The 26,622-nt window shown below is 45.0% G+C and overlaps 1 protein-coding gene across 1 annotated transcript in view; it reads left to right on the top strand.

Moving 5' to 3' along the window:
- BTBD7 (BTB domain containing 7) overlaps positions 1-26,622 on the top strand; it is a 1,417,647-nt gene that overhangs the window by 1,075,274 nt on the left and 315,751 nt on the right. The window contains exon 7 of the mRNA XM_044074574.1: positions 13,951-14,094. Within this exon, the coding sequence (XP_043930509.1) occupies positions 13,951-14,094 (144 nt within the window). The remainder of the gene's footprint in view (positions 1-13,950; positions 14,095-26,622) is intronic.

Genomic DNA, 26,622 nt, shown 5'->3' with positions numbered 1-26,622 from the left:
ATGGCTGCGGCCATTACTCTTCTTCCCTGGCTCGATTCTACATGCCTTCTTCAGTGGATGCTGTTCACACAATGGTCATACCAGCAACTTCCAATGCGCCACCAGATTCTGGTGACTCAGACATGCAAAGAGCATCTTGCTTGGTGGATCACATCTCCTCAGGTTCACCAAGGCAGGTACTTTGTACCCCCATCCCGATAGCCACTGTCACCACGGATGCCTCCCTGATCGGGTGGGGGTCATTATCAGGGCAGGATGGTTCATGGACGTGGCAGCCGCTCGAGTACCACCTGCACATAAATGTCCTGGAGATGAGAGCAGTGCTTTTAACGCTGCAAGCCCTCAACGACTTTCTTCCCGTAGGGACAATTGCAGTCCACACAGACAACATGTCTGTAGTTTGGTATATCAACAAACAGGGCAGAACCAAGTCCTACCCCTTGTGTCGAAGCCAGACTATGGCAATGGGCGATCTCCTCTCATCGGTTTTTGGTAGCAACGCATATCCCTGGGAAAACCAACATTGTAGCGGACAGATTGAGCAGAGCTATTCTCATGCCTCACGAGTGGTCTCTCAAGCAATCTATAGCGGAAGAGATTTTTCTGGAATGGGGTCGCCCATGTTGCGATCTTTTGCTACTCCCCAAAACAGCAAATGTCCAGACTTCTTCTGCCTCTTCCTCTATCAGGCCATCCCCCAGAGACGCTCTGACCCAGGATTGGCCCCAGGGACTTCTTTATGCCTTCCTCCATTTCCTCTGATCCCTCAGGTTATCCAGAAAGCTACCGTTTTGAGAGCCAAATTGATTCTCATTGCCCCTTACTGGCCTCGACAAGTTTGGTTCCGTTCCTCCATCATCACCTTTTGGTGCAGCCGTGGCATCTGGACCCAGTGCCAGATCTTCTGATTCACCAATCGGGTCAGCTGCACCGGTCAATCCCTTCTCTCAACCTCACAGCATGGTTGCTCCACTTCCTTCCTTAGCCAGGCTTCCTTTGATCTCTAACCCAGTTAGAGACATCATAGTAGCTTCAATAAAATCCTCTACCAGGAGGATTTATACAAGCAAATGGAAACGTTTCTCTTATTGGGCTAAGGCCAAGAATATTGATCCTTTTACTGCCCCTGTTCAGGCAGTCCTGGACTTCTTAGCAGAGATTTTTCATGCAGGCTCCTCTTCTTCCACAGTCAGAGTTCAATTGGCTGCTATCTCCAACTTTCATGTCGGGTGCAGATCATAATATTATGTCCCATAGGCTCTGCAGGGCCTTCTTGAAAGGAATTTTCCTACTAAAGCCTCCAATCAGGAATCCTCCTCCTCAGTGGGATCTAAATCTAGTGCTGACATCCTTGATTCTTGCCCTTGAGCCAGCTGTTTCTTGTTCCCTGAAACATCTTTCTTGGAAAACTTTATTCCTAGTGGCTATTACATCTGCCAGGAGGGTGTCTGAACTTCATGCTCTTCGGTTCGACCCTATTTGGTTTTTCACAAAGACAGAGTATCTTTGAGAACTAACCCAACCTTTTTGCCTAAGGTCGCCTAAAGAACAATTTGAATCAATCCATTGATCTCCCTGTATTTTTCCCTAACTATTCAGATAGGGCTGAACAAAAGCTACATTATCTTGATGTCCACTGTCAACTTAGATATTATTTGGACAGAACAAAAATTTAGAAAATCTGATCAACTTTTGTTTCCTATGCGGATAATAAAAAGGCCTTCCTGTTTCTAAAGTGACCTTGTCCAGATGGCTTTCTTGGTCATCTCTGAAATTTATACTCAGGGAAAACAGCTGTGCTCAAAACCTAAAGCACATTCAACTAGGAGCTTAGCTACTTCTACAGCTTTTCAAGCTAGACTTCCTTTGGACACTATTTGTGCAGCGCCACTTGGGCCACTCCTCAAACTTTTGTTTCCCATTACAAATTGGACTTGGCCTCCAGGGACAGAGCCAGTTTTGGCTCTACAGTCCTCAAGAGTTTGTTCCATTGAGCCACCCAGGATAGAGGTGCTAGGACGCGTCCCATCAAGCAAGAATGAAGGCGAGATTGACAACTTAACATTAAGAAGTTATGTACCTACCATAACGCTCCATGTTAGTTGTCTTCTCGCCTTCTTTCTTGACCTCCCTCCTTCCCCCTGGCCTGGACAGACCTTGTTATAAGAAACTGTTATGCTTAAGACCATTCAGACCTGGTCCTTATTTCATCTGTAAGTTTCTTTCTTCCTTTTGGAAGTATTTTATGCTTGGTGCTATTGCCCTTTGTCATCAAACGAGATCTGGGTACTTACCGCCTTGCATCATGGGATATGGGGCTGCCTCGAGCTGGTAAAAGTGACTCTCGAGCTTAGCAAGTGCCGAGTCGGAGCCAAGGGATCGGCTCCGAACCCATCAAGCAAGAAAGAAGGCGAGAGAAGACAACTAACATGGAACGTTATGGTAGGTACATAACTTCTTATTCTCTGCCGTCAGGCGGGTCCTCGGTCGGCCGAATTCCAAAGTCTAGGTCCGGCGTCGGTTGTCGCTTTCTCTCCTGACGTCAGTGAGGCCGGAGTATACAAGACACAGCCGATGCCATGTTCTTCTTTCTTTTTTGCCGCGCGGTGCCCGAAGCAGAAGCAGTTCGCAAGTGCCGGTCGGCCAGCTCCTGAATTCCGAAAAATTGGAAACCGAAGTCTTCATTAAAGCTAAGTACCCCGTTGGGGAAACTTTTCTTGCCTCAGACCGATGTCAGAAAAAGTTAATAATTGTATTTCTTGTGGGAAGCAAATACCGCATAAGGATTTCCATTCCCTTTGCATACCTTGTTTAGGCCCAGACCACGACGTCTCGGGCTGTCACTTTTGCGCTTTCAATAAACGCACTATTAAGCGTCGGGCGGAGTTCGCCCAACACTTTTTTGGTAAAGCCTTTGATTATAAAATGTCGTCGGAGACTCCGACTACCGTTTTGTCCAAAAAACGCAAGGACAAGGACCGACACGCGAGGTCCGCGGTCCCCACCGACACCACACCAAAACCGGCTACACGTGGTCCGGTTCTCAGCGAGACGCCTTTGCAGTCCCTGACTACCGACGACACTTCTTTGGCGGTGTCTTCTGTAACCGAGACCGCAGGTACCTCGGCCCTTTCCCAGACTACAACCACTGAAGCCATTGTGAGTGTTGAGCCTCCTTATGTGGACAGGTCCACTTCCACCCATGGTGTCTTTAGACCCTCATCTTCCTTTTCTATTAAGGCCTTTACTAAATCCAAATCAGCCAGGCATCCCAAGAGGCCTGTTGCTCAGGGTTTATCTCCAGGCCCCATGCCTAAAAAACAGATGCTTAAAATAGCTGAGGATTTAATTACTGTTATCAGGGGTTCTCAGCCCCCTCCAGACAAGAGACCCAGAGTGGAGGAAGATTCTCCCTCTTCTGATCAGGGCTCCATTTTATCAGAACATTCTGATGTAGAGGAACACTCTTACTCCCCTTTTGAAGATTCGTATGCAGAGCAGTCCATCCCTTCTGTATCTCCTCCTGAGGATTTTTCCTTTGGGGAAACCTTGCACACTTTGAGGGAACACTTCCATTGGGAAGGCCAAGACTTTTCCGATTCCAAGAAAAAACTTGGGGAATTTCTTTTGTTACCTCAACACAGATCTCTGGCGATACCCCCTGTCTTGGACATACTTGATGTTTATTCGGAGGCTTGCCTTAACCCGGATTCCCTGCCTCCTGCACCAGTCAAACCTGATAGGTACTATAGAGTTCCTAACTCTCACCAATTTCTCTACAAAAGCCATAATGCTGACCCTGAAACCATTTCTCAAGGCCCCAAGGGTTTGAAGACCTCTACTGCCAAGAATCCACTTCCTGCCGAAAGAGAGTCAAGATCCTTAGAAAGGTGGGGAAAAAAGGTATATACCTCGGCCACCCTAGCCATGAGGGCCTTAAATTGTCAGTTTCATATGCTTAAATATCAACAGTTCCTGTTATCACAATTAAGGAATAAAATGTCTCAACCTGAACAACCAGATTTGAAGGAGTTGCAGGATATGATGCATAGTGCAGAGCAAGTGGGTAAACAGACCTTACAATGTGGCTATGATGCCCTAGAGGCCTCAAGTAGAGCTGCTGCTACAGGATCAGTTATTCGTAGACATGCCTGGCTTAGGGAACAAAGCTTGCCTGATCATGTGAAAGCTAAACTTCTAGATGCTCCTTTACAAAAGGATGTGCTGTTTGGTACTAATGCTGAGGAGATATTACGGAAAATGGAAGAAAAAGCCAAATCTATGCAAACTGTCAAAGCTTTTCTACAGGTCCAACCACCATGTTTTAGCAGAAATTGACCTTCAAAAAACTGGTCCTTTCCAGCCACTGGCAAGCCCCAAAGAGGTAGATACAGACGCACAAGGGGCAGAGGGCAATCACAAGGATCATATAGAGGCCGACAATGGCAAACTCCAGCACCAAGAGGTGGCGAAGACAGTGCACAACAATACAGGAAACAAACCCAATGACTCCCTCATTTCCATGCCAAGCAAGTCTCAGCTGGCAGCACCTTTGGGAGGAAGGCTGGCATTATTTACAAGAAATTGGCATATTGTCACAACAGACAAATGGATCCTGGACGTTATAAACAGAGGCTACAAATTTCAATTCCACACTCTTCCAAAAATGAGAGGCATGCCAAACCTGCCACACAATCAAAGGGCAGAGGCTCAACTACAAATTTCAAAGCTCATAGACATGAGAGCTATTCAAGAGGTACCTACTCACGAACAAGGTCAAGGTTTTTATTCCAGACTTTTTCTGGTACCAAGGAAAGGAACCGACTGGAGACCCATTTTGGACTTATCCATCCTAAACACATTTTTACTCGTACCAAAATTCAAGATGCTCACATTACAGCAGCTTCTTCCCATGCTGGGCAAGGAGTTTTGGCTGGTAACATTGGACCTCAAGGAGGCATACCTGCATGTCCCAATCAGACAAAGCTGCAGAAGATACCTCAGATTTCTTGCAGGTTCAATCCACTATCAATTCTCTGCATTGCCCTTTGGCTTATCTACTGCGCCCAGAGTATTCACAAAATGCCTGGCATCAGTGATTGCCTACTGCAGACTTCAAGGGATATAAATTTACCCTTATTTGGACGACTGCCTGATCCAAGCGGACAGCAAGCACATACTTCTGGAACATCTGGCTTATGTAACACGGTTACTGCATTCTCTGGGATACACAATCAACAAAGAGAAATCCAGGCTAACACCATCTCAGAAAATAGCTTTCCTGGGTGCCAACCTGGACACAAACACCCAGATGGCCTATCTTATGCCAGAAAAACAGGGGCAACTAACTCAGTACTTCAAAATACTAGCAAAATGTACCAGGCTTACTGCAAGGAAAATCCTGCAGGCTCTGGGCTTCATGGCATCTTGCATTCTTTTAATCCCATGTGTAAAGTTGCGTATGAGGAAACTTCAATGGTACCTAAAAAAACCTATGGTCTCAGCACAGTCACAGTTTGGAAACAATAATACCAATAATTCCATGTTTGCAAAAGGAATTTCTATGGTGGGCCCAAGCATGTCAAGCAAACACAGGTCTCCCATTCTGCAAGCCTCAAGCAAATCAAGTCATCACAACAGACGCCTCAGATTATGCCTGGGGGGCACACATGACAGGCAGGTGCATCCAGGGCAAATGGTCCCAAAAGGAAAAGCACCTTCACATCAATCAAAAAGAAATGCTAGCAGTAATAAATGCAATTACAGCTTTCAAGGACCTCCTGCATCCAGGACAATTACTGATAAGAACAGACAACACCACAGTAATGTGGTACATAAACAAACAAGGAGGAACACATTCATACCCCTTTGCAGACTAGCCATGACTCTTTGGAACTTGGCTCTGGAATGGCAAATCGAACTTCAAGCACAGTACTTGCCAGGATCGGAAAACACACTGGCAGACAATCTAAGCAGAAATATGACAGATCCACACGAATGGAAGTTGCATCCTCAGGTGTTTACAGAGATAATACAAGCGTGGGGGAGGCCAGACATAGATCTTTTTGCCTCCCACAGGAATCATCAATTGGAAAAGTTTTGTTCGAGGACCTTTCATCCAAAGGCCTGGAGAGTGGACGCCCTTTCATTCAGTTGGACAGCATGGACAGATGTTCTTCATACCACATTGCTGCAGTCCTAACACTTGGGTAGTCCGCTGTCCCAGTCGGCCCGAATACCAAAGTATATGGCTGACGTCGATCAAGGCGCATTAGTCTGACGTCAGGACGTCAGGGTACAAATGCGCATGACCGACGTCATATCCTCAGTCTTTTTTGCCGCATGGTCCGATGCAGAAGCAGTTTTGCAAGTGCAGGTTGGCGTTCTGAGATTTTCCGAAGTCGGAGTTTCAGACCGAATCCAAATTGGCTAAGTACCCCGTTGGGGATTATTTTGGTTTTTTCTTGCCTCAGTATTTTACCGGATGTCAGAAAAGGTGAATAACTGTATTTCTTGTGGGAAACAGATACCTCATAGGGATTACCATACCTTGTGTATACCTTGCCTAGGGCCTGAGCACGACGTTGTTGGCTGTCGCTCTTGTGCTAGATTTAACAAATGCACTATAAAGAGAAGATTAGATTGTGCCAGGTTAGTTTTTGGGAAGGGTGTAATTATAAAATGCCGTCGGATGCTCCGACGCCCTCTTCGTCAAAAAAGCGCAAGGACAAAACAGGTGGAGCCAGGGGTTCAGCCAGAAATTTCTTTGGAATCCCAGGGAGAGACTTTATTACTGCAAGATGTGACCTCTCAGGAGGTAGGCCAGGCGGAAGGGGCTTCTCAGGTAGCTGTTCTTCCCTCCCTTCCTAAGGTGGTTAGGCCCTCCCCTGCTGTTTCCAAGGCTTCTCCCAGGGGCAGGCCAGGTTTTGTTTCAGGAGTTACCCCTAGTTCTTCAGGGTCTGTACCTAAGAAGCATATGCTTAAGATGGCAGAAGATTTGATTACAATGATTAGAGGTTCTATGCCCCCTCCTGATAAGAGGCCTAGGGTGGAACCTGAGCTTGGGAGTTTTGAGCAGTGTTCGGATGCTTCTGAGTCTTCGGCTGAAGACTTGCAGGAGTATTCCCCTTACTCTGATTCTGATGTAGATGATTCTACTCCTTCTGCTTCTCCTCCTGAGGATTTTTCATTTTCAGAGACTCTTCATTCCATGAGGGAGCATTTTAAATGGGAAGGTCAGGATTTCTCTGATTCCAGGAAAAGGCTTAGGGAATTTTGTTTCTACCCCAGCATAGGCCTTTAGCTATACCTCCTGTTCTAGATGTGGTAGAGGATGTTTTGCAGAGGCTTCTCTGAACCCTGACTCTTTGCCTCCTGCTCCAGTTAAACCGGATAGATATTATAGGGTGCCTGAAGCTCATAAGTATCTTTTAAGAGTCCTAGGGCAGACCCAGAAACTGTTTCACAGGGGCCTAAAGGTGTTAAGGCTTCTGTTGTTAAAAATCCTGTTCCTCCAGATAAAGAGGCTAGGGCTTTGGATAGATGGGGAAAGAAAGTGTATACTTCTTCCACTTTGGCCATGAGAGCTTTGAATTGCCAGTTTCACATGTTGAAATACCAAAATTATCTCCTTTCACAATTAAAGTCTAAGGTAGATGCTTTGGCGGAAGGTATTGAGTGTAAAGAGTTGCAGGATTTAGTTCATGTTTCTGAACAGGTGGGTAAGCATTCCTTGCAATGTGGTTTTGATGCTGTGCAGGCCTCTTCGAGGGTGGCTGCCACTGGTTCGGTTCTTCAGGCACGCCTGGTTGAGGGATCAGAATTTAGCTGAGCATGTGAAAACAAGGATTTTAGATGCTCCTTTACAATCTGATGTGTTGTTTGGTTCGCCTGTGGAAGCAGTTCTAAAGAAAATGGAAGACAAGGCTAAGTCTATGCAGACTGTTAAAGATTTTTGCAGGTTCAGCCTCCAAGTTTAGTAGAAATTGGCCTACCAAGGGGTGGACATATCCTGCTTATGATTCCCAGTCTAGGGGTAGGTCTAGACGTGGTAGAGGCAGAGCTCAAGGTTCGTTTAGGCCTAGAACAGGGAGTTCACCTGCTCAGTCTTCTGGTGAGGGCAGGGGTCAGTCCTTTCGTAAACAGACACAATGACCTGCCTTTTCAGCTGCCAGAATCTTCTCGGCTGGCAGCACCTTTGGGAGGAAGGTTGGCACTTTTCAAAGAAAACTGGAGTTTAATTACCCAAGACAGATGGGTATTGGATATCATTCACCACGGTTACAGGTTTTATTTCCATACCTTGCCTCCTTTCAAAGGCATGCCAGACATTCCTCCTCAACAAAGGAAAGAGGCTCACAAGCAAATTTCTCTGTTGCTCCAAATAGGGGCCATTCAGCCAGTTCCTGTGCCAGAAAGGGGCCTAGGATTTTATTCTCGCCTGTTCCTAGTACCAAAAAAGGGGAACACGTGGAGACCAATTTTGGATCTGTCTATCCTCAACACTTATCTGGACATTCCCAAGTTCAAAATGTTGACGTTACAACAGCTTTTACCTCTGCTGGGCAAAGATCACTGGATGGTAACTTTGGATCTCAAGGAAGCTTACCTTAATGTTCCTATCAGACTAATTTGCAGGAAGTATCTGCGTTTTCGAGCTGGGAATTCTCATTATCAGTTCTCTGCATTGCCCTTTGGCTTATCTACTGCCCAGAGTATTCACAAAGGTTCTGGCTCCAGTGATAGCTTTCTTCAGGCTAAAAGGAATACAAATCTATCCTTATTTGGACGATTGCCTGATTCTGGCTCAAGGAAGGGACGTGCTTCTTCAGCATTTGGAATATGTGATAGCAGTGCTAAGATGCCTAGGGTATTCTGTGAACGAAATAAAGTCCAGTCTAGTACCCTCTCAGGACATGTGCTTTCTGGGTGTGAGACTGAATACAGCAACCCAGATGGCCTTTTTAACCCCGGACAAACAAAAGAATCTTTCTCTTTACTTCCATCAACTATCTCATCAGTCCGGGCTGACTGCAAGGACAGTCCTTCAAGCCTTCGGGTTCATGGCATCTTGTATTCTGGTACTTCCCAATGCCAAACTGCATATGAGGAAGCTACAATGGTATCTCAAAAATGTATGGACACAGCACTGCCAGGATTTGGACACTGTCATTCAAATAATACCTTGCATTCAAAAGGAATTTTTGTGGTGGGCTCAGGAATGTCACCTAAACAAGGGACTCTCTGTGACCCGGCCAGAGGCGAGTCAGATTCTAACGACAGATGCCTCAGACACAGCTTGGGAGCTCATCTGAATGGAAAGTGGATACAAGACAAGTGGCCTGCCAGACTGCAGCATCTACATATCAACATGAAGGAGATGTTAGCAGTCCAGTTTGCATTACTGGCTTTCAAGGATTTACTTCTTCCAGGGCAGGTGTTGATTCTAACAGACAACACAACTGTCATGTGGTACATCAACAAACAAGGGGGAACACATTCTTATCCTCTATGCAGGCAAGCAATGATTTTGTGGGAGACTGCGTTAAGCTTGCAGCTGAATCTTCAAGCAAGGTTTCTGCCAGGAGCACAGAACTCCTTAGCAGATGTGTTAAGCAGGCAAATCATGGATCCCCACGAGTGGAAACTGGATCTTCATGTATTTCAGACATTGACAGTGTCATGGGGAACTCCAGACACAGATCTGTTCGCTTCTCCACTAAACCACCAGCTGCCAAAGTTTTGCACGAAAAGGTTTCATCACACAGCCTGGAAAGTGGATGCTCTTTCTTTCAGTTGGAAAAATCTTCATGTGTATGCCTTTCCACCTCTGCCTCTCCTCCCAAAGGTACTTCTAAAGGTCAGACAAGACAAGCCAAGGATGATTTTAATAACTCCGGATTGGCCTCGGCAGCACTGGTACCCATTGCTGAGGAGTCTGGTAAGGAAGCCTCCATGGCCCTTACCTTTGATTCCACACCTATTGTCTCAGAAGGACGGGCATCTGCTCAATGTCAAGCTTCACTCTCTTCATCTAACAGCTTGGCATATTCTGTTTTGAACCATAGCAGGTCTCAGCTTCCTCAACAAGTTTTGAATGTGATTATGGAAGCCAGAAGACCTAGTACAAGGAAAGTGTACGCAGGAAAATGGAAGAGATTTTTATTTTGGTGTGCAGCAAAGGATTTGGATGTTTCTGAGCGAATTTGAGTGTGGCTCTTCAATATCTTACTGAGTTATTGGACAAAGGTTTGTCTTTCTCTTCCATTAAGATTCATGCTGCAGCAATTTCAGCTCACTATGATTGTGACCCACCATTGTTTTCTCATCCTTTGTTCAAGCAATTTCTTAGAGGGGCAAAGAATATAAGACCCCCACGTAGAGCTCCTACTCCTGCTTGGGACCTCAATTTTGTGTTGGAGAAACTCACTCTACAACCTTTTGAGCCTGCAGCTACTGCTGAATTGAAATATTTGTCATGGAAGACTGCTTTTTGTTAGCCATTACATCTGCAAGAAGGGTGTCTGAATTGCAGGCCCTTATGGCGGTTGAGCCTTTCCTGATTTTTCATAAGGATAGGGTATCTTTACGTACTAATCCTTCCTTTATGCCTAAAGTGGTTTCTAGTGTGGCTTTAAACCAAACTATTAATTTGCCTACCTTTTATGCAGATCCCCAAAATAAGGGGGAAAAGATTTTGCACACTTTAGATGTACACAGGCAGTTGCGTTATTATTTAAGCAGGACTAAGGTTTTTAGGCAGTCTCAGCAGTTGTTTGTTTCTTTTGCTTTGAGTTCTCAGGGCAAGCCTGTGTCAAAACAAACTATTTCTAAGTGGATTGGGTTTTGCATTGCATTTTGTTATTCCCATCATGGCAAGGAGATTCCAGCTGGGATTAGGCCTCATTCCACTAGGGCTACTGCCACTTCTACAGCATTTCTAAGGGGGGTGGCAACTAAGGATATTTTGGAGGCAGCTACTTGGAGTTCTGTGCATACTTTCTCTAAGCATTACCACCTTCCTCTCTACTCTAAATCTAGGGCTGGTTTTGCTACGGCTATTTTGCAGGGCATGTTGTCAGCTCCTGCTTCCTTATGATTTGCCAGCCTCCCTTACCTCTGCTTTGGGATTCTACCCAAGTGTTAGGACTGCAGCAATGTGGTATGAAGAACATAGTACAGTTTTGTACCTACCATAAATGTAGATGTTCGAAGATCCACATTGCTGCAGTCCAATTTACCCTCCCTCCTTCCCCTCTGTGTTTAGGGGTGGTTGTGTGGGTGAGGTTATACTCTTGTAAATTTGTATATATTGTATATATATTTGGTGCAGGAGTGTGTGGTGTTTTTGGTTTTAGCCTTATCTTTTAGGGTCTTCTGACATCTGGGGCAAGAAAAGACTGAGGATATGACGCCGGTCATGCGCATTTGTACCCTGACGTCCTGACGTCAGACTAATGCGCCTTGACCGACGTCAGCCATATACTTTGGTATTCGGGCCGACTGGGACAGCGGACTACCCAAGTGTTAGGACTGCAGCAATGTGGATCTTCGAACATCTACATTTATGGTAGGTACAAAACTGTACTTTTACGCTTTCCCACCTCTGCCTCTTCTGCCCAAGGTGCTCTTGAAAGCAAGAGCAGACAGACCGAAGATGATACTGATTGCTCCAGATTGGCCAAGACAACATTGGTACCCGCTCCTGAGGAGCCTAACACATACTCCTCCCTGGTCCCCTACCTCTAATGCCTCTTCTGCTGACTCAGCACAGCTGCAAAACTCTTCACAGTCAGCTGAAAACACTCAATCTCGCTGCATGGAAAATTCCTTAACACCACACCAGACCCTACTCTCCAAGGAGGTGCAGGATGTCATTTTGGAGGCCAGAAGGCCATCTACTAGAAAGGCTTACTCTGCAAAATGGAAAAGGTTTTGCTCTTGGAATGAGAAAAAGGGCCAGGACCCTAGAAAACTGAATTTGCCTCAGGTATTACAGTATCTAGCTGAGCTGCTGAACAGTGGACTTTCATTTTCTTCCATAAAAATCCATGCCTCAGCCATTTCTGCAGAATTCAACACGGATCCACCTTTATTTTCTCACCCACTCTTACGACAGTTCCTCAAAGGGGCTAAGAATATAAGACCACCAAGGAAACAACCAGTACCAGCCTGGGATCTTAATTACATTCTAGAAAAATTAACATTGCCTCCTTTTGAACCAGCTGCCTCAACAGATTTGCAATATTTGTCCTGGAAAACAGCCTTCCTTCTGGCCATCACTTCAGCTCATAGGGTTTTGGAACTACAGGCCCTCATGGTGGTGCAGCCCTTTCTCATCTTCCATCAGGACAGGGTTTCCCTTCGTACCAACCCGTCATTTATGCCTAAAGTGGTATCCAGGGTAGCTTTAAATCAAGCCATACACTTACCTACCTTTTACCCCAATCCTCAAAACAAAGGGGAAAGGCTGCTACACTCTTTAGACATCCATAGGCAGCTACGTTATTATTTGGACAGAACAAAGTCCTTCAGGAAATTAGAACAACTTTTTGTGTCCTATGCTGTAGGGGCTCAAGGGAAGCCAGTTACCAAGCAGACAATTTCAAAGTGGATAGGCCACTGCATACGGTTTTGTTATTCCTATCATGGGAAATCTGTTCCCACAGGCATCAGATCCCACTCCACCAGGGCCACAGCTACCTCTACAGCCTTCCTCAGAGGAGTTCCTACCAAAGACATTTTGGAGGCAGCCACTTGGAGTTCCGTACATACCTTCACAAAACACTACCACCTGCCTTTATATTCCAAAACTAGAGCAGGCTTTGCCACTGCTGTGTTGCAGGGCATTCTGGCTCATCCCAGTTCCACCTAGTACCTACCACCCTGTGCGTAGCTTTGGGACTCTACCCATCTGTGATTACTGCAGCTGTATGCACGATGAACATAGTACAGTTTTGTACCTACCATAAATGTAGATGTTCGAGTGCTAATACAGCTGCAGTACAGGTTACCCTTCCTCCTTCCCCACTTGGTAAAGGCATGGGGCCTAACCCCCTCTTCATACAACCTGACTGGGTTATCCTTCTATGGTTTATTTGCTTGCAACTACTGATTTTGGATTATATTGCATTGCATGTATATATATATATATATATATATATATATATATATATATATATATATATATATAATATATGTATTGCCTTCCTTCTGGGGGCACCTGACATCTGGGGCAAGAAAGACTGAAGAACATGGCGTTGGCTGTGTCTTATATACTCCGGCCTCACTGACGTCAGGAGAGAAAGCGACAACAACCGACGCCGGACCTAGACTTTGGAATTCGGCCGACCGAGGACCCGCCTGACGGCAGAGAACCCATCTGTGACTACTGCAGCTGTATTAGCACTCGAACATCTACATTTATGGTAGGTACAAAACTGTACTTTCTTCTTTTGTGCATTATTGGCTAGTTTTTCACCAGTTGCTGGAAGACTTTGCCTGTAAATATTAAGTTTATCATCTTTTGTCCTTGTTTGTTTTATTTTAACTTTTAGGTGCTGCCCAACAATGTACAGTGTGGGCAGTACTGGAGAGTATTGAACAGATGCACCCTGGTGACATGACACTTTAACTCAAGTGCAGAAATTGTTCATTTGAAGATTAGTCCTGAGATATGCCACTGAGAACAAAAAGGCTGCATCTGTTATCCACTGCAGACTCGCCCCTCAAAATTCACCTGATGAACTGATAACTCATATACTTGTGATTTATTGAATACCACATGGAAGTGTTTATCTGCTTAATTTTCCCTCCCTTTTCTTGCTGAATTTCCCTTTTCATATCTCCAAGTTATAATAAGTTGTGTTAGAAATGTTAAATGTCATGCTATATTTGTGCTAGCTTTGTTTGTGTTCGTCTTGAGATACATTTGTTTACTTTTTTTCACAGATGAAAAGAGGCCTGATTAGCACCCCTCCCTCAGATATGTTGCCGGTAGCAGAAGGAGGAAAATCAAATGCCTGGTTACGTCAGAAGAATGCTGGAATATATGTTCGTCCCAGATTGTTTTCACCATATGTTGAAGAAGCAAAGGTATTTAAAAAAGTCATTGTGACTACCTGAAGTGCTTCTAGGGAAGCTTCATAACTGTGAACGTGCCACTTCAGTCTAGCGTCCCATAGTTACCCTGCTGTACTCTTAAGCATTTTTGAACTGTAGTTGGTATTGCACATATGGAATCCTGCCACAGCATGAGACATCACAGGTTGTTACTATGGGCAAGTAAAAGTATTAAAGCAGTTAAAAGTTCATATATTATCAGTAGTGTGCATTGTTCTAGGTGTTTCAGTTTTTAATTTGTTGTGATGAACTGCATTCTTGATTTTTTTTTGTAAAAAGTCGGTTTCTGAAGTATCTGTTATAACAAAAAAAAAATTTTATTTTTAAAAGTGGTGACTTGACCTGGTTTTGGCTCCACTACATAGACATAGACTTTCAAACAAAGGCTTGGTTATGTACAGTTCATAAACAAAAGACAGATCCCCTCCCAAAAAGTCACCTTTATGCATTTATGCACAGTGACAATATTTTCATCATTTGATCAATGCTGCAGTAGCCTTAGTATGGGTTATATCCTGCCTAGGATATAACAGTGTCCAAAGTTTAGGGGGCACCGTCCATGTTCCCAGACTGTTGACAGCTTGAGCTAGGCTGGAGAAAATAATCAGCCATATGTTCATAGGTGTATACTAGGCTAACGACCATTAGGGCCCTTATAAACCTAGCTGTGCAACCCAAATGTGACCTACAAATTTGATTTATAAGGGGGAGAGGGTGAATTAACTGAGACATAGGTGATAGACCAGGGGTGAATTTCTGATAACCCATCCATTGGCTGAAGTTGCACTTAAACAAGGGATAGGGAGGAATTCTGCTTCACGTGGATTAAGAAAGCCTGTTCCAGAGAGTGGGAATTCTCTGAGAAACATGTCTTTCTCTCCAACATGTCCTATTTAAGTCGAGAAAAGTTTTATGTCTTTTAATCTAGTAGTTTTGATGCTGTTTGTTTTGCAGATGTGCAGAAGGTTCATCAAAATAGGGACCAGGGATGCATTTTATTCCAGGTGAAGATCACCTCAGAAATCTGTATGATACCTAGTAAAGAGGGTTTTTAGGGGCTCACCATAGGACACTGGGTTTACTCCCTGTATTCTTTTGTGTAAGGAACCTTTGTGGACATTCCAGTTGCTTCATGTGTCTGATCACATACATACCGAAGGGGGCATTATACTCTATGATGGGTCTGATGAGGGCCAAGATTACTGAGATATGGTGACCTTTCTGGACCTTGATGTCATGCCTTTGTTTATAAGTTGAGCAACATAAAGGGGTTTTCTTACTACCTTGGACACATGTCGGTCAAAGGCTAGGTTGCCATCTGCATGATTCCCAGATCTCTGACTAGTTAATCAACTTTTGGAGGGGGGGTTATTGATGTCATAGTTACCCAGTGTGCTAGACTTCCCAAAAGGTACTATAATGCATTTCTTAGTATTAAGTTTTCAGGCATGGCTTTGACACCAAGCATAGTGTTAGACCTTCCTGAAAGGTGTTCTCATCTTTGGAGGATTTGTTGACTGCTCCCAATTTGCAATCATCTTTGAACTTGGTTAGCCAGAGGCCTTTGACATTGGCTTTGACATCTGAGAAGTGGATGCCAAAGAGGAGTGGGACTAGCTCAGAGCCCTGGGTGACTCCACTGGTGACTAGCCTCATTGTGGAGGCTGCCTCATTGATTCTAACCTCCTGAGTCACTTCTGGTAAATGCAGCAGCCTCTGTGCAGCCAGTGACATGGTTGTACAGAGTTTCTGTGAGCAATTCAGCACAGGCTGCTGTGTTCTCGGGGTTTGGAGGGGGTATTGAATTTTGGCAAACCATCACTGGTTAAAAGATAATTTACCTTGGAATAGTTCCTAAATGTTACTAGTTTTAATGGGATTAGGGAGTTGAGTTTGATTTCAAAGCAGACAGCTTTATGGTTGGACCTTACCAGGGAGGACAAGACATGGGGTCAGCAGCGTTCTGCATATTTATGAGCATGAGGTATAATATGTTGGAACCTCTAGTGGCCGAGCTCAATGTTTGGTCAAGGGTGTTTGTATTTTCGAAGTCCAGGAACCTCGATGTCTGTAAATTTGAGGCAGTGTAGGACTCCCAATGCATAGAGGGTTAATTAAAGTCTCCCATGAGTAGGGTGCTAGATTGGATGGTAAGTGGCTCCAGTAGGTCCAGGTGTGCATTTTGAGCTTCTTTGGATTTGGAGGGTGACCTATAGCTGGCTGGGATATGGTGCAGGATTTTGTCTGTGGTGACCTGCACATGGAGGAACCCCAGCTTGTCATCCTGTTTGACCACCCTAGAGGTATGCTTGTTCTATAGTGAGACATCTCCACCTTTAGCCATTGTCTGTGCAGTGCTGGTCTAAAAGTACCAGTTTAAACCATGTCTATAATCTCGAGTGTGAGAAGGGCTTGGAGAGAGTGTTTTTTTTTTTAATTTAGTGTCCTGGCATGGAGAAGTAACCCCTTGAGGCTCATTTGAGTTGATTTTGCTATGTCAGTATAATTGTCAATTTGGCATTGCCTAAAAATGGCACTATGGGGGATGGGTAAAGTTTTAGCCAGTGTTTGAAAGCTTAGAAGGGAACGGCGCAGACCAGACTTGGCAAAGCAAAGTGGTCTGTTAACCGTGTCCTCCCAAGCTGGCAAATATTGGATCCTGTTAGAATGACAGCAGAAAGACAGCCAGTTGTTAAAATCAATCATTTTTTTGCTCAGATGTTGGCATCATCCTAGGTGATGGTAATATGCTGCTCAGTGCTAGGCTCATTCCAGCCTTAGAGACACAGTCAGAAAGCTCCAAGCCCTTCAGAGCTTTTCTGATGCTGAAGAGTGCTCCACTTGCGAGCTTTCAGGAATCAATGGTTGAGTAGCATTTTTCCATTGCTGAGCAGACAATTTCCCTTAAATTCTATTGATAATTCTACAGATTGTTTGTAGGGGTAGGGGCAAGTGTGAGTTATGCTTGTCAAGGTGTACTTCTGGTGAAAACACCACATTTCTGATTACCAACTACTGCTGTCATCCCTATCTGCGTTTCAGGCTTCTTTCTTGGCTTTACCGTGGAACAGTTTACCAGTTCATCTGTTTTTCCTTCCTGTGGTCACAAAATGAAGAAACTTTCCAGACGGCCTTTGCCTCTTCAGTAGGTCTTTACTCTGCCTCATTTGCAGATGGGGGACCCTACAGTGGCCATTTCAGGTTCCTCAGACCACTCTTCTTCCTTGGTTTCCTGTTGGGTAGTCCCTGCATCTGCCATGAATTTGGGGGTTAGACACATCCTCTGCGGCTGTTGAAGTATCCTTGGTAGACATGGGAGAACCACTCTTGAGGAGGGAAGATTTATTGGGTTTAGCTCAGACCTTAGTTCAGGCTCTTAACCTTTCTCATTTTGAATCTGCTGGTAATAGAAAAATGAATTCATTGCCTGAATATTTTCCTGTGTGGTGAATAGGGAAAAATTTTTGAGAGATTAATTTCTGTTATTTCTCCTTGGGAAACTGATTGTTACTTTGAGGAGAGTATTTCTCTGTCTCTTTCGCGCGTGCTCTCGCTCTCTCTCTCTCTCAATGTGAAGAAATTTTTGTTGAAGCCATGTCAAGGAAGAACCATTTTTTTCACTGGGAACCAAATGTTTTTTTGAAAAATATGATTTCTTGCACTGGAATTTCCTAAGTCTACAGCTCTTGTTCTAGCCAGGGGGAGGGGGGGGGTTATTATAACCTACAACATGCCTGACAGAGTCAGCCTGCTGCCCCTAAGAAGACAGATTGTATTAAGTTCCTATCTTAAAGTACTTATTTTCTAATCCCAGATCTGACAGTACAGTGTTTTCCTTGTCAAATCCTTCTGCAACTAAACATTTGATTAATGCTAATCCCTTCCCCCTGACAAGGAGAGGAAGGCTTTTGATAGAGTTAAGAAAGAGTATATTCCTTTGCCACAATTATATTTTAGGATCCTCAGTTGACAATTTTATGTTAGTTTTTGCTTGTCACTTTTGAAAAATGGGGGAATATTACTGCTACTTTTCTTCCTCTGAGAGCAGATCTTCTCTTAATGCTGTTATTAATAATTCGATAAATTGTTTTTAGAGTCCAGGGCAAGTGTGTGTTATGCTTATCAAGGTGTATTTCTGGTAAAAACACTGTATTAACATTTACCAACTGCTGCTGTCATCCTTGTCTGGGTTTCTGGCTTCTTTCTTGGCTTTACCCTGTAGCAGCATACCATTTCATCTGTTCTTCCTTCCTCTTATATTTCTCAAGAAACCAAACATTCTTTGATGTGATGTATCTCAGCTGATGCTTCTTCCAGATCATTAGCTGCTGGGTCTGTGATGAGAAGATTTGCATGGTTCAAAATTTGCTTGAATATGTTGAAGCTGACATTTTGAATTGTCTCCTTGATATGGACACTGTATTCATCCATTTACTGCCGAGGTCCTGAAAAAACAAACATCAGAGAAAGAGAAACTGATTCAAAGGTAACTCAAAATTTTCAGCCTGCCTTCTCCAGTTTTAAGTTTTATTCCTAACTCCGGATTCTTTTATAAAAAGCAAAATAATCAGACTCTGCAAACTTCTGGCAAGCAGATTTTCAAAAAACAATGGTGGGGGGGGGGGGGGCTCCAAAATAAGGGAAGCCTCCCAGTAACAGGGAAAGTTCATTCTGTTAAAATGACTATCTTCAGATTGTTACCCCCCTAAACTGGCAGCTCTTTCAAGTCTACCCCCAAAACTGACTTTCCATATTTCTTTTTGACAGCAGATAATGTCAGACATATTGGTTTTGAAAGTTGGAGTCTGTACCTCTTTTTTAGGGGATTCCTCTTCTTCCACTAGATCAAAAAATTTCCCTCCTGTCATTCAGCATCTGCTGGCTGTAAGTGTAGTAAAACCTGGTCCTTTTTCCCTTAAAATGATTTTTTTTATCCAGAAATGTTTCTGGTACAAAAGGAAGAAGCTTCATGGAAAGACCAATCCTAGACCTTTCCTTTCTCAACTTGTTTATGAAAGTTCCAAAGTTCAAGATGCTACCCTTTTGCAACCTTACTATTTATTTACCCTTTCACTTTTTTGATAACATTAGATTTAAAGAATGCTTATCATACTCTTATAGTCACAGCTTTCAGGCATTTTTCAATGTTTTCTGTGTCTGGATTTTCCTTATTTAGATGACTCTTCTCTTTACATAGTCTTTTTCAAAGTGTCAGGAATCTTTCCCTTGGATAAGAGTTGTCCATCGCAGTTTGAGTTTCCAGGAGAACATTCAAAAGTTTTGTCTTGCTCCTTCCCACAAGATTATACTCCTAGGGTGTACCCTGGCTACTTCTGTTCAAGGAGCATTTCTTCCACAGGAAAATCTAGATCTGTATGCAAGTCTGTTCCTTGAAGGACTTTGGCAAGGGAATTTCTTCGTATATTAGGATTCATGGCTTCAATGACTCTCATAAATCTGAAGTCTTTTCTGTCTTCCTCAACAGATGGGTATGTAAGATCCAAAGCTAGTTACTTAGACTTTGGTGCTAAGCCACCTCCAGTCTCCCATAATGCATCAACAATCATTCTACCGTCGGAACTCATTTGCCATGTTAAATGATGGATGTGTTCTCCAGGGCACAGCTTTTTTTTACAATGACTTTTAATAGATTTTTTCCTCATGTTTTTTGCTCTACTCTTCATCTCCTATGTTATCTGGTACTTTTCTCTAGCGGTACTTTAAAAAGTTGTGTGTTAAGATTTAGTAGTAGTACAGTAATGTGTTAGTTGGGTGATGATCTCTGAGATTACTTCTAGACCTTTCGTAGTGTGCTTGGACCCATTTGGTCTATTTTTGGAAAGCTTTTCCTTGTTTACTTTGGTAACCATTTTTCTCGTGTATGTATTATGGCTGACAATGCTTCAGGTTTTAAAAAGTGTGACCTGCACCCACAAGATTCTGCCACGGGATCCACATGACAGGTTTGTCTACTGTTTGGATTCTGCCCATCTTGAGGAAGTTTGTGACATTTTCAACTCCTTTGGACCTAGGGCACTATCTGATTGATGCGCTAAGCTGGTTTTGAAGGGCCTTTTCCCCAACCAAGCAGGAGGTCTGTCGCCTTTTGTGTCTGGGTCTCCTAAGAAGGCTTCCGATAGGTTGAAGAAGGCCAAACCCAAGTAGAGAGACAGAGACAACGATTGCTCTAAAGATAGGAGTAGGGAGAATTTGAAAAGGTCTCTGAATCCTTATGCCTTGAAAGGACCTGCCCAGAAGGCCCCACGGCCCTTGGGTTTAACAGCTTTCCCATTGACTCCTGAGTTGTATCAAATTCAAATCCAGTATCCATCTGCCTCAATCTGCTTGATCCGGTGATTTCTCCAGAACCATCTTCTCCCAAGAATCAGTCGCCAGTTGTCCTTCTAGACAGGCTAAGGCATCGTTCCTGCAGACTGCCCTCAGTGGCTTCTTCCACGTCAGAGGTAGGAGTTTGTCTGAGGCAGAATTGGATAAGATGGTGAGGACCTTTCTGAAAGCCCATATCCAGTTTGGAAGTTCTTCCCATGCCCCCCCTTCAACAGGGGTGGTGAGACTCTGCCCTTCCACACACACTGTTATCTTTCCTTCTACAGTCTGTTAGTTAAATCCAGTGACCTTGGGTTCAGGTACTGCCTGTGTAGTCCTTCTGTTGTAGCCTGTGATCTAGGTGCCTTCGATTCTATTTCTTTGACTCACTCCACTCTGACTTTGGAGCTGTGTGGGTCATGGAGCTGAGGGGTTGGAGTAGAGGCACCAGGGTTGGGGTCAACACCAAGGCTTTCAGAACCTTTCCTGCCTCATGGAGCCTCTGCTTTTGGCAGCTTGGCACTGGCCTCCATCTTTGATCCAGCTAGGATAGCATCACAAGGAGGACTTCCTTTAGTGTCATCAGATCCGAGGAGATCTTCTTCATGCCCTGTCTCAGGTCAGCATTTGAGAGAGGTTGACCTGCTGAGCCTCAGGTCCAGTGCAAACCCTCACAATTTCTAGATCTTCACCTCCATGATCTCATTCTGAGACAGCTTACACTGACTGGCCTTAAGCCATTCTAAGCTTGGGGGGGGGGGGGCTGCTAATTCCAACTCTTCCCCCAGTATCTCATCCCATGGAGGAGCATAGAAAGCGTAAGTGCCAAAGGGGGGCATTTAAGCTTTCACCAGGAATCTTTAATGCAAGATACTAATTTCAATGAAGGGGAAGGGTCCACCAAATCTCCTTTAGAAAGCATCTCATTTGGCGATCTTCTTGGCCCACCAATGCCCCTACCCCAGAGGAGACTTGTTTTTCTTGGGGCATTTGGAGCAGGCCCATCTACAACCTGGGTGGAACCTCTGGTGGCGGTTTAGTAGGCTTGGTGTCGTAACAGGCTTGGAAGGAACCAGATGTGTTAGAGCAAATCTCACAGAAACCAGACAACATTTTAGTATATTCAAAAGATAGAATGCGCTGGAGTAAAGGGCCTGCAGTTGATGCCATTTCGGTGGCTGTGGCTACTAAAAAGGAACTTTGACTGTCCACCCACTCCACTCCCCCAACAGAGAGACCTTACGGACACAACTTTCTTCCCTTAATACGTACTTGAAACCCAGAGCCTTAAGCACCTTACCCAGACTAAGATGGCAAACCCCCATCCACTCCTTACAGCCTACCTGTACCGAAAAAGAAATTTAAGAGGCCTAGGCCCGACAATATGGCTGCCCACTTGGACTTTGATGTACCTGCAGTATAACAACACCTTCTTAAATACCTGCTATTGTGACCCTTCCAAAGCCCAGTATGGCATTTGAGGTTTGCACATCTGAAATGACCTGCTACCAACACTGGTAAGAAAGGGGAACCCCAAATAATTATTTCCAAAGCATCCAAGAAGATACTACATGTTTTAGTCAGAGAATATATCATTGTCACTTGTCAGAGGTTGGAACCTCGACATCTTGTGAAAGTGAACATCACACCTAAACAGAAAAAAAAAACTGAAACTAAAAATGTTTCCTCCCCCCAGACATCCAAGGAAAAAGGGTGGGTGTATTTCTCCCAGGGCCTGTTTAAGGCTATAATAGCACTCAAGCTGCCATCTTTTGCATATTCTGCTCCTACTCCTATTACTCTCCCAAAGAGACATTTAGAATCTTCTTCAGAGGATGAGGATGTAGACTTTGACTCAAAGCACTCCCTGGCCTACTTTTGTCAGATCCATTCTCTAGGTCAAGTGGCCTGTTATGATAATTCCCTTTCCCCAGATTCCCTGTTGAAGAAGCTTCATTTGAGGAACCATCCATAACATGATGAAATACTTTGAATGAGAATCAAAAAAGATGCAATCTTTTAGAGGTGGACCCTCCTGCTCCTATCCTGGAGGCCTTTATCAATGCCTTTAAATCTACTTCCACTGCTTTTGAATTTCAGCCACCAACTCCTAAAAGGCCTGATAGATTATATTAAGTACCTGAAGATTTAAAGTTTTTGTACAAGAATCCCTTGTCAGATCCTTCCTTGTTTTCTGTGGCTACAGACACGTCTTCTGAACTCCTGTCTGCTGCTAGTGCCCTTCCCTCAGATAAAGACAGCAGAGCAATGGATAGACTGGGAAAGCAGGTACATACTTCCACCCAAGCCTTCAGAGCTTTGAACTTTCAGACCAGAATGACTAAATATTTGTTGCCTGTTTTAGGGAACTTAAATCCTTGGTTTCAATGGAAGAACCAACCAGTAGGTTACAGACGGTCTATAGTAAGCTTCACAAGTGGCTAGGCAGAGCATCAAATGCAGCTGTGACATACTGGAAGTTTCCTCCAGAGCAGCTGCCACAGGTTCTGTTATTGGAATGGCAGTCATGGCTATGCTCTCAATACTTCCCCTATGGCTATGCTCTCAATACCTCCCTGGGGGCATTAAAGCAAAGCTTCTACATCTGATGTCCTTTTCATTCTTCCTCTCTCTGTAGGTTCATATCCGATCCTCAGATCCAACTCGGCCGCGTATTCCACACTTCAGATCCAGCTCTTCCCTTTACCCATAATATACTGTTCCATCCCCATTACCTCAGATCTCGTTTGCCACCATATCGAACAGACATAGGTTCATATCTGGAGTTGTAATAGTGGTCATCTGTGAGTTTTTGAAAACTTTCTTTCTTGCAAGATATTTCTCTAACTTTAGTCGACCCTCCCTCTTAGTTTTTCAAAAGTCATTAGGAGCTTTCTCAGTTTTCCTTACTATTTTATATAGTATTTTTCTACACCATTGTTGGTATTTTCTTTTGTCTGTTGTTTAACCTTTTTAGCTTATAGGGTATTTTCTGTATTCTACCACTGTGGGTAGTAAACTTTTTACTGTTCATTTTTTCTCCCTCAAAAAAAAAAAAAAAAAAAGAAATCTTAATTCCTTCGTGGTATTTAACCATGTTGGATAAGCCAACTGGATTTAAAAAACACACTTCTTGAGAGCACAAAATCCCTAAGTTGAATGCCCACAAGGAGTATGTGTATTGCTGTGGTGCTGAGCACTTGGATACTGCATGTAAAGTTTGATCTAAAGTAGTTTACTCCATTTGGTTTCAACCTGTGGGAATACGGATCCGTATCGGATCCGAGGCGGCAACTATTGCTAGCATCAGCTCCAAGTTCCCTCCCTCAGAGCTCTGTCCACCTTGGGCCCGGCTCCGATTCTCGCATTGGACCTGGGGAGACCGGCCTCCTTATTAGTTTCCCAGGAGGTTTCCTCTCCCTTGGCGTTTGATGTGGTAGAAAGGGTCCGCTCCATCAGATCGAGACCCCTGACCACTCCCTTGGACTCCTCCCAGACCCCCTTAGCTCTGTCTACGGTCCCCATTGTTTTACCAGAGGGACACCCCATGCTCGAAGAGCCCCAGATGGTTCCCCCCAAGGAACAAATGGCTTGCGAGTGCTCCCCAGAGAGCCCCACCGGAGATGTGCCTCGCAAGCATATGTACAAGAGGAAGCACTTGGACTCCCCTGAGTCCCTCACAGAGGAAACGGATTTAGATGATGGAGAGGGTTCCCCAAGATCACCTCCTGAGGATGTCTCCTTTGGCGACATGGAAATCCTGCACCACCGGGGAGGTTGGTCTGCCCCCAAACCCTCTTCTGATGAGTCTGTGTTCCTGGAGGCTTTCGGCACGGGCCCGTCTACTTCCTGGGTGTCCCCTCCCGTGGATCCTTTGGTGGATTTGGTCACCTCGCAGGCATGGAAGGAACTGGACACCATGGAGCCTATCCCCAAGCAACCCAATAAAATTTTAAGCCCCCCATTGATAGGCCATCCTGGAATAAGGGCTCTCCCGTGGTCGCCATGGTGGTAGCAGCAGCCACTAAGAAGGAACTTGCCTAGGAGAGGTCTTCGGTCCACCCTCTTGACCAGGAGTCACAGATGATGGAACGCCTAGGGAAGCGGGTGTACGCTTCAGCTACCTTTTCGATCAAGGTGCTGAATTACTTGGCCCATGTCACTAGACTCCAATGCGACCTGGTAAAGGTGCTGGAGGAGTCTCCCCCCAAGTCCATGTCGCAGGAGGACAAGGCTTCATTCTCCGCGAGGATGGCCACTCTAAAAGTGGTATCTAATACGTCCATGCGACTCCTCTCCCATGCTACAGAAGGAGAGGCTAGGGCGGTTGGGTCCGGCGTGTCCATGAGACGTAACGCCTGGCTCAGGTTATGTCAATTTTCTGAACCCTTCAAGGCATTGTTTGCCAATGCCCCTTATGATGGTTCTACACTCTTTGGTAGTACCGTCAGGGAGACATTAGTCCCAAGTGAGAAGGATGGGAAGACACTGTCTGCCATCGGGATCCGCTTCTCTAACCCTCAAAGGTCCTTTTCTCAGAACCAGGGAGGGCAAAAGAAGATGTGGTTCCGGAATTCACGGTATTCCCGGGACACTCGGGGCTCTTCTTCCCCCAGAGGCAGAGGGGGACAGAATGGACACCGGCCCAGAGACAGAGAGGGGTCCGCAGAACTTCGGGTCTGGAGAACCTTTCCTCAGACAGACCCGGGCAGCAACCCTGAGGGCTTTCCCGACTGCTCTAATCTGGAGGCAGTCTGGGGATGATTGTCCTTGCACCCAGTGGCATGGGAGTCCATAACGGACTGCTGGATGCTTCAAATCATATCCAGAGGATACTGTATCCCCTTTGTGGGTTCCCCCATATTTCACAGACACCTCCCAGATGTACCACCCACGCAAAGGGAGGCAGCAGCACAGGAAATTTCCAAGCTGCTAGTAAAACAAGCCATCGAAACCGTCCCCCCAGATCAGTCCAGATCGGACTTCTACTCTAGGTTCTTTTCGGTGCCAAAGAAAATGGGGGACTTGAGGCCCATTCTGGACCTCTCTACCCTGAACCTGTCCGTTGCCGAAGAGAAGTTCCGGATGGTCATGCTACAGTCCATCATGCCGTACCTGCAAGAGAGCAATGGATGTGCTCGTTAGATCTCCAGAATGCTTACTATCACATAAAATTTCACAGAAGCTCCAGGAGGTTCCTCCGCTTCCAGCTAGGAGCCAATCATTACCAATTTCGAGCCCTACCCTTTGGTCTCACCACAGCTCCCAGGGTGTTTACCAAAGTGATGGCAGTTGTAGCGGCTCACCTGAGGCTTCAGTAGATTCAGGTCAATCCGTACCTGGACGATTGGCTCCTCACTGCTCCCGCCAGACATCTACTTTCCCAAACCAGGGATTACTTCCTGACACCTGCCCTGAGTTTGGGCATCACAATCAACACATCCAAATCTCTCCTAGATCCTGTACAGATGATAGACACTCTTCAGTGCAAAATATTCCTGACCACGGAGAGAGTTCAAAACCTGAGGATGCATGTCTCCCTGATCTACTGTTCTCATCTTCCAACAGTAGAATTGGTGTTGAGGGCCCTAGACTCAATTGCAGCGACCATAACTCTTCTTCCATGTGCTCGGTTACACATGCGGATTCTTCAGAGGACTCTAGCGGTTCAGTGGTCTCTGTTGGAACTGCCATTGACTTATCCTATTCATCTATGTTGAGTGTGTCTGTCATCCCTCATATGGTGGATGAGCTCTCCGGACATTTTGGAGGGACGACCCTTTGTTCCAACCCTGGCCCAAACCACAGTGACCACGGATGCCTCCCAACTCAGGTGGGGGGGTATTGTTCAGGCAGGGCAGTCCAAGGCATGTGGTCCCCACATAGAGACCAGCTTGCATATCAGTGTCCTAGAGATGAGGGCAGTCCTTCTAGCATTGCAGGCCCTTCATGCCTTTCTTCCTCTGGGGACAATTACCATTCATTCAGACAACATGTCAGTAGTCTGGTATATCAACAAACAGGGAGGGACCAGATCTTACCCCCTTTGTCACGAGGCCATGAGAGTGTGGGAATGGGTGACCTCCACCGGTCACTTTCTTGTCACAACGCACATTCCGGGATGGTCAAACATTCTAGCGGACAGGCTGTCGGACCATTCTGATGGCTTACGAA

This window comes from Protopterus annectens, chromosome 6.part0, assembly GCF_019279795.1.
Source record: "Protopterus annectens isolate FY-2018-M chromosome 6.part0, PAN1.0, whole genome shotgun sequence".
Lineage (NCBI taxonomy): Eukaryota > Metazoa > Chordata > Ceratodontiformes > Protopteridae > Protopterus > Protopterus annectens.
Note: the sequence above shows the minus strand (reverse complement) of the source record. Positions and strands in the feature narration are given on the sequence as shown.